A 9,094-nucleotide genomic window follows, 5' to 3' on the forward strand; every position below is an offset into this window, starting at 1 on the left:
GGCTTGTGCAATTTGGTACTCAAATAAGAGAATAATATTCCAGATTCGATCTGATCCTCCTTGCAGAGATATTCGCCTTTGTGGGGTGAACCAAAAATTCGGTTTTCATTTTTATTCAAAAACGGCTTAATCTAAAATTTTGAAATTTTATTTAGCAACAAATTTGTATTTGCACCCTTCACTTCGAAGTGGTTGAAACAAGCAACCCTTCCTAATGTTTTGGTCAGAACTTTTTTCTAGATGGCTATGGATCAAAATTAAAATTACGGATTTGTGGCCCTATGAATTTAGAAACTTTTCTTGCTCTTTCAATTTTTCCAAAAAATTAATACTTTCTGAGTAAAAAAAAATGTCAATTACCACCCTTTCAAACTGGAAATCACAATAAATAAAAACACATAGGAGGCGTCTGTCATTTTAATGTTTAATTGTTGTGGAGTCTTATTGACAGTTGCATAGTTTTTAATTGCTTCACCGGTCTTGTTAAACAAATTGTGCCTAATATAATATTTTTATGATGTTAATATTTGACAATTCTCGAGCATTACGTATTACAAAACCTAAATTTAATAGCTTATGAAATTATTATTTGTACGAAGGCGGATATTTAATTATGAGTCGAAGAAAATACCTAAATCATAATAAAATCTGGTTAATGAATAAACGCGTTGTTTATTCTCGTATATACGGGGGCTATTTTTTTTCAAGGTCCGATCCTTCGCGAAATTAAAAGCACAGTGAAAATAAAAAATGTTTTATTTCCACATTTACCTACGCCCTGTAACTATTTATCTACATATTTGCCGCTTCGACTTTTGTCGTAGCGTGGTACCAACTTTCCAATACCCTCGTCATAGAAGGCAGCCAGCCGCCTGTGCTTTCAGCCAATTCTCTATGCTGGTCTGCAGCTCGTGGTTTGTGCCGAAATGCCATCCTCCTTGCTAGCATTTCATGTGAGCAAAGAGATGAAAATCAGACCAAGTCCGGGCTGTATGGTGGGTGATCAAACATTTCCCATCGAAAACGCTGTAGCTCTATGTTGCAGCTGCAGTGTCCGGCCGTGCATTGTCATGCAGAACCTGATGACAACATTTTTCTTCCCCTGTTCTGAATTGCCTTTCCTACGAAAAGTCACGCTGTATAAGACTGCAGCGATGGTCGTACCACGTTTCACCAAGAGAACACCTTTTCGGTTCCAGACACAGTAGTCATACACTTTCTGATGGAGAAGGTTCGTTTGCACTTATTTGGTTTACTCGGGGAATGAGAATGCATCCATTGTTTGGATTGCTCTTTTGTTTCTTCATTTCCGAAATGGACTCATATTTTGTCCCCCGTGACAAATTTGTTCAAAAAATCTTCTCCTTTATCATCGTAGCATTGGAGAAACATTAAGGCGGCGCCCATTCAATGTGTTTTGTGATGGTCGGATCTCGCACACAGTTTGCGCTATTGAAGTTTCTCACTAACGATGGTATAGAGAGGTGATCTTAAAATTTTGGAAAACGAATTACTCAACATAGAAGTTGTGAACTGACGAGTTCACAATTTCTCGATCCACTCGCAGAACAAGATCTTCGATTGGCACTCGCTTCCTTTCCTGACCGCCTGCATCATGAACGTCTGTACGTCCTGCTTCAAAGTTCCTCCACCATTGCCGCACTTTGCTGTCACTCATAAAAGTTTCATCGTACACATTACTCATTGGTCGATGAATTTTGGCTCGCACCTCACACTTGGCGGGAAACTCTATTGTTGTATGCACGCTTACATCCTCACTGCGCCCTCAGAACTGACAAGTGCGACGTAACGCGATCGACGGGCATACTAGAGATGCTGCGCAACACTTCTGCGCACAACTTCATTGGATTTTCGCGACCGATCGCACTTTAAAAAAACTCTAGTATTAAAAATCAACATTTACCTTTTTTCGAGAAATAGTTAATATTTTACATTTTTGTATTTAAAAAGCACCCCATAGCAAAAGCTAAATCTACTGAGATTTTCCTAGAGATCAACGCAGTCCTGTTTATCCTTAAATATATTTTTATATCATCAGAATATAGAAGTTAGACAAAAACAACTAACAAGGTTATTAATAAAAATATTGAATAACAGATGGCCTAAGACTGATCCCTGAGGAACACCAGATAGGACTGGAGAACTGTGCGCTGAGAAACCCCTGAAGAGATCACATTCACTTGCTCTTGATTATTCAAGGCCTTTGGAAGGTGTTTAAGGCACAATAAATTTGTTATTGTGGAACGACTTCGTATAAAACCATGCTGATTGCTAATGACAATATTCGTCATATTATTGTAGAGATATTCACGGACAAAAAATTCAAATACCTTACTAAAATTATTTATTATAGTGGTAGCGTGGTAGTCGGCGGCATCATTACCATCTCCGCTTTTAAAAATTGGTCATAGACGCTATACTTAATTTCCAAATATATTATATTTTACTAGTAGTTAAAATTAAGTCAACAATGTCCTGGTTGTACTTGTACAATAATTCCAAGAACATGGTTTCCTTAGCAAATAAGCTTAACTATTCATTCGATAGTTTAGGGGAGATATAAACTAATATAATGTACATTACATTACTCAACTTTGGCTGTTAAAATGTCTGTTTCAATTTACAGAGCTTATGTTGTGCCAATTTAATGTAATTTACTGATAAATCTTTTATATAGAATATATATTCTATTTCTATCTCTCACGTTTTTACAATTTTTTTAAGGAATTAAGCTAATTAAAACAAATTCAAAGAAACATTTTTCTCATTTAAACACGTCAAAAACGGTTGCTACAAAGAGATGAAATAATCCCAAGTAAAATATGGAAACAAAAAGCTCTTTGATGAAACAATCTCAAGTAAAATGTGGAAACAGAAAGATTTCTGTTTAGTATTAGCGTAGTGCAATCCAAAACTAGTTGGGGCAGTAGTTGTTTCGCGCAATATCATTAGATAGCAATCTATCTTGGATATTTTTGGCATACTTAGATTCCTGGTATCGAAGATCATTGTTTGATTTCATTTGATAAGATTTAAAAAAAAAAGTTTCTTTGAATTTGTTTAATTAGCTTATTTATTATCTCTAAAAAAGAGTAAGAAAACTTTTCTGTTTATTTTGTTGGTTATTTTTGTTTATTTCACTGATCGTTTCAGCTGTTTTGCATTCTTTCTCATTTACTAAATTTATTGATTTATAAGCTAATCCTGTAGTATAATGCCAATATTAATTACCATTGACTCCATCTTTTCCGTCAACTATACGAACTTAAGTGGATTTAATTTAAAAGTGTAAAGCTATCAACCTTCTATTTTATTACACACATACAACTACCCACGATTTGGTTGTATGGTATGCAACCATTATGACCTGCTATATCGCAAGGCAATAAATGAATCCAAACATATGTCTTCCAAACTGCAATGATTATCATATTAATATCACTTTTGGAGCATGATTGTGTATGATTCAACCATTTTGTGACAAATAATACAGCTATGATACCAGTGAGTTGTAATATATTGTTATAACAGAAACGTCAACTAGGTACTTTTGTATAAATTGAAAAGCGTACCTACTGGAAAGCTTATGTGTAAAAACTGTTTTATATCTCCATGTAATTTTCTTCTATTTTATAAGAAAATATTTAATGTTATTAACTTTAAAGATCCTTCAGGATACTGACAAATAGAGGGTATATTTTTTTTTTAGTTATTTTAATGATGATTAAATCTCTCTTTCGCCTCATATTTGAAATATAATAATATGTATTTGTGCCATTGAAACACTTTCACAACTTTCAATAAGCAAATAGTTTTCCTTCCTTTCTCCAAGTTCATTGCTTTTCTGAAAAACTTTTTATAAACGTGTAATTAAACCATAGATATATAGTATATTGCTTTCACAAGCAGAAAACAAGATGTTTACCATAACTTTTTCTTACAGTAGAGAGATATTTAAAAATAACCGTCTGAATCAGGATGACATATTTAATCATTTGATTTTTTTAGTCTATCAATATATGAATGAATGATGGCATAATTTTTATTCAGTTAGTTACATAATAATTTTTAAATTCATTAATGGCTGTTTTGTATTCATGTTTCAATTTTTAATCAAACTTATGACCATTATTTGAGTAGGTACTGTGGTCTATTGTCTCTTATTGTAGAGGTGTTTCAAAATCTTATGAGCTTTGACCTTCATATGCGCAGAAACATAATTCCGACCGTCCGTCGCCTAAATTATTCTTCGTCCTAAAAACGTTACATCTATTATTCACAGTCTATCTCGAGCTCTCGTAGCGTAAACAAGCCTTTGATCCGATTACAAATATCATAATAAAATGTCATATTCTTTATTATTTTAATTTAAGCAATAGAAATATATATATAACAAACGTTCGTCAGTTGACTTTATGGATGCCCGAGCGCCTTAGTTCATTTCTGGTTGTAATGAGGCACGTGGTCTAATTCTGAGTCAATGTTTTCACAACGTGCTTATTAGAAGAATTATGCGGATACGCCACGCTTTTCGCGCTTTTCGCGGCTCATGAGATTTTGAAACTACTATACTGACGGAAATGTCTGGACGTAAAAGTTCAAGTTCTATCTATACCTATAGTAACATTTATTTAAATGTTTTTAGATTTTGTAACGATAACTTAAAATATGTAGAATTCATGTTCCATACATCTTTTTGTTTTAATAATAAAGAAATATACACTCGTATCATAATTTAACAGCCAAATATTTTCTTTCTTTCTTTTCTAATATTTATTTTTTCAATTTTAAGAATAAATATATGTATTTTATTAATTCTCTGCACACCAAACATTACAGAAAAATAAATCAGTTAACAAGGAGAGTTTCTTTTTATTAAAAAAAAAATATAACAATTACAAAACAAAAGTAATAAATTAGGGAAACAAAAAAATAAATAATTTTCATTTAAATAAAGCACAGCACCAATATGGTGTAGCTAAGAGAGCATCATTTTCAAATTGCATCGTTTAGTTGGATGGGACATGAGCGTTATAAGCCAAATTTTGTGCTGCTTGACCGTCGAAGTTTCGTCCCCATCCACCATGACCGCCATCGTAGCCACCACCTGAATGTCCGTGCTCGGCATGGTGAACATCGTGGACATGTTCATGATGAGGGTGAGCCACTACTTCATAAGTCACGTGTTTTTCCTGGTGGAATAGTTTCTTCAGTCCGATGACGGCTGCTAAAACTAAGGCGAGCTGAAAAAAGAAATTTTGTTAATATAATGTTATTAATATGACAGTAAAATATTTAAAAAATAATATTAATATCCAAAATCTGTCACCTTTTTTGAAGCTGCAGGTTTGTATTGCGGGTTGCGCAAATATAATGGGCGTAGCACTATATAACGATGTGTGAACAGTTGCATATCTTAGAGAACTAGATAATATAATACAAAATAGAATCGTTTACATGAGTGAAATTCTACATAAATGTTACATAAACATAAAATACTTTCAAAGTTCATACAAAACACATTTATTTTTCATCGTGATAAACTATTTTAGTTTCAATTCCACGGATAATTTGACAATTGATTACTATTCTAAAATAATCTATAAAATTATATGTAGCGATTGTGGTGGGATTTGCATAGGGCAGATAAGACAAAATTTAAAATTACGAATTTCTGAACATAAAATTTCTTACAATAAAAGTATCGTATGGCTTTAACAACATATCGTTTAGAGAAAAATTCAACGAAGCATCTGTTTTAGATAAAAAAAATTATAATAAGAGATTAATTAATCTGGTGGTGAAATGGTGGGTATACAGGGACATAGCGTAAGTGCAATTTATAAAAAAAAACAGATACAGAAAATTTGGGTGTAATATCATATTATCCATTTTAACACTAAGGGCTATATCTTTTGCAACGGTGCAAGGGTTTTTGACATAGAGAATGAAACATGGATATTAATTTACGTAATTACAAGTAAAAATTCACTTAGTTGACTCATAAATACGTCAACCAGTGACGGTAATAATGTGAGTACCAATAGGAGCCTCAGAAGCTACAGAGTATTCTACAAATTAGATTATTGGTTTTTATTTCCCATGGCATTTCTAAGAACAAAGTTGTTTTTCGTTTTATTCGAAGCACCAGCCGTTTTAAAGCTTTTTATTTTAAAATTAAGTACATTAAAAATAACCATAAAACTGTTCGTTCTATAAAAACTATTTATGGGAAGGTGTCATAATCTATGTGGAACGAGCATATTTTCATTTTCATAAAAACGTGATATTACAAATAATAAAAAGTATTTCTTTTTATTATTTTTTACATCCTCAATAAACTGTTGCTAAAAATAACTTTGCGTATCCACATAAAATAAAATTATATTCATGCGATAGGTATGAGACTTTATTAAAATTTTATGAATTCAAGTTAGGTAACGCTCTGGTACATTTTACAAAAATATGACGAGTATGTATAATAAAAAGCATCCCGTTTCAGAGAAATTTCTGTCTGGAGGAATAATAAAATTTAATTGAAATGATACAACTCGTCGAGATTTAGGCTTTTAATATCTAGAGTTGTACGATATTCCTTCAACCAGAATATACCATTTTTATTGTCATGATTTAAGTATAAAGTAGTTCATTCCACTCATTATTTTCAACTTTAACTGAACTACTACTATTTGTACAAATAAGGATATTTAATTTTCACATAATATATTTTCCAACGATTCTTTCTGAACTAAACATGTTCTCTTTAAAGCTATTAATGTTTTAATTATTAGATCAACTAATTTAATTTAGCTTAATAAAGGACACCCAAGTCATTTTCATTGGACTGGTGTCGATTTAACGCACCGAAATGCCGTTGTAGTAAGTCATAAACAGTTAAAAAAATATCTACTGATGCCTAACGCTAAAATGCTATTTTTGTTAATAAAATAGCACTAACTAAAGAAATAATATGCAATGAGAGTATATAAAAATCCGATACAACAATAGAGACAAACATCAATTACGAACATAAATAAAAAATCAATAGTTGGGTGAAATCTAATATTACCAACTTTGAATATTAAAGTATACTCGTAATAAAAAATCTGGCTACAAAATTACAAACGTTTTTTTTTTAGGAATATAGAGTAAATCATAATAGTATATAGTGCAAACAAAATAGGAGTTATTGGCTTTACATGGAATGGATTGAGCATATTCAACTAGATTTTCATTTTATAAACCAATATTGAATTATCAATTTTTAACTGATACACTAGGTGGCGGTTACATTGAATGAGTTCTTAACACATCTTTCGTATAAGCAGAGTAGCTACAAAGCTTACTGGTTAAAGTTTAAGTATAGTATCGATCCAAATCGTTATATACTTAAGTGTAATTGCTCACATGCAAATAAACGATCGTACGAATTGATAACTTCATTTGTACCTCCCCAAACTGCAGAAATATTATTTTTGTTTGTTCATATGAACCATGAACAGTCTATTCATTTCGCTTGATAACAGCTTGAATATTGGATAATGAAGAAGATGAATGTTTGCCATTAATTTCAAACGTAAATGCCAATGTAATATTTAAAAATCAATATTATCAGACGCCATCTAATTAACCCAACGTACCAACAAGAAAGCAAGTAAATTTAAATATATCTGGTACCTACTTTTAGATATTTTGATTATAAACATTGGTGAAATTAGAACAAAGTTGCGGAATTTATTGGCGAATAATACACCGAAGAGAAATTTGTTTACTTAGTTTTGACAACAAATTGTATTGAAATTCTTGTTTTTATATATTTTTTAAATTAAAATCGAAAGAGGTGTACTTTCTAAATTCAAACAATATTAGAAAACTTTTTTTTTTATAACGACTGCCTTCCTTGGTAAAGTTTTTGAATTATTGCATGAACATTACGAATTTTCCATAAAACAAGCTTAGTTTTACGATATAAAATGGAATGTTTATGTATGATTTACCTTGCTGACAAGAAGAGCTTTTCCTACAAGGAATACTAGAGCCTTGAAGGCAAGCGCTTTCAACAAAGCTGCTTTCAACACGGCAGCTGCAATTAAGGCTTGCATTCCGTCTTGATTCTTCTTCTTACGACCTTCTTCCACTCCATCTGAGTTAGGGCGAAGAGATAGATCCAAGTTTAAGCTGCCATCTTTGTTGGACTTTCCTGATACTACCACATCGGCGCCATCCACCATCTGTAAACCAAATTTTTGTTTGTAATTAAATTTATACGAAAGCTGATTACAATTCAGCATTTTTATATAAAATTAACTTTATTGTTTTTGTACTTGGTGAATAGCATTATTTGCGGAATGATGTGCGTGGTACATATTAATTTGTTTTTGAATAATGAGGGTCGACGTTTTACATGGAAAATATTTTAGAAGAATGAAATAAATCTAGTTTTCACGACTTAAGGAGGTATATCGGGATCCGAGGGAAGAGAGGGGTGTAGGGGGGTCCTATGCTCTTCTTATAAGACTAAAGCCCGCTGCTAATTTGAAAAAATTAAATTCTATTGAAATTATTTGCGATAAACATTATCTATATTATAGCAAATAAATCTACTCATATACATATTGACTAATTAACAACATAAAAATATCATATTTAAGTGGTTTTAAATTATATTTAATGAACGCATAAAGACTATGTAGATGTGGCAACAGCGCTAATAATTGACTAGCAGTTGTACACACTGCAAACCTACAGACCTCGCACATCGGAGATATTGCGCATCAAATTCGGGTAAAGATGCGTATGCGTTCAAAAATGTATTGTTTGTAAACTATGTACAATATAATTATTATATACAGGGTTGGCCAGAAGTACGGAATAAAATTCATATCTCTTAAATGAGTTAATTTTTTTTAAAACGCCGAAACACGTTAACTGATTTTGATTTTTTCCCATCTTTCGGTTATATAATAATTAATTTTTCTTCAACCCCCAGCTACCCCTACTTTTTTTTTCAAATGGAAACATAAGGCATGAGGGGGCTCGTTGAAAAGCTTATAGAAAACTGAATCCAGCCATA

General features: G+C 32.0%; 1 protein-coding gene across 1 annotated transcript in view; it reads right to left on the bottom strand.

Moving 5' to 3' along the window:
• Positions 1–4,947: 4,947 nt before the first annotated feature.
• Positions 4,948–9,094, bottom strand: part of LOC108910471 — a 17,031-nt gene continuing 12,884 nt past the window's right edge. Inside the window, exons 3-4 of the mRNA XM_018715070.1 lie at positions 8,019–8,252; positions 4,948–5,264 (exon numbers count right to left, since the gene is read on the bottom strand). Coding sequence (XP_018570586.1) covers positions 5,031–5,264; positions 8,019–8,252 — 468 coding nt within the window. The 3' untranslated portion in view covers positions 4,948–5,030. The remainder of the gene's footprint in view (positions 5,265–8,018; positions 8,253–9,094) is intronic.

The sequence above is a fragment of the Anoplophora glabripennis genome, unplaced genomic scaffold (genome assembly GCF_000390285.2).
Source record: "Anoplophora glabripennis isolate ALB-LARVAE unplaced genomic scaffold, Agla_2.0 scaffold434, whole genome shotgun sequence".
Taxonomy (NCBI): Eukaryota; Metazoa; Arthropoda; class Insecta; order Coleoptera; family Cerambycidae; genus Anoplophora; species Anoplophora glabripennis.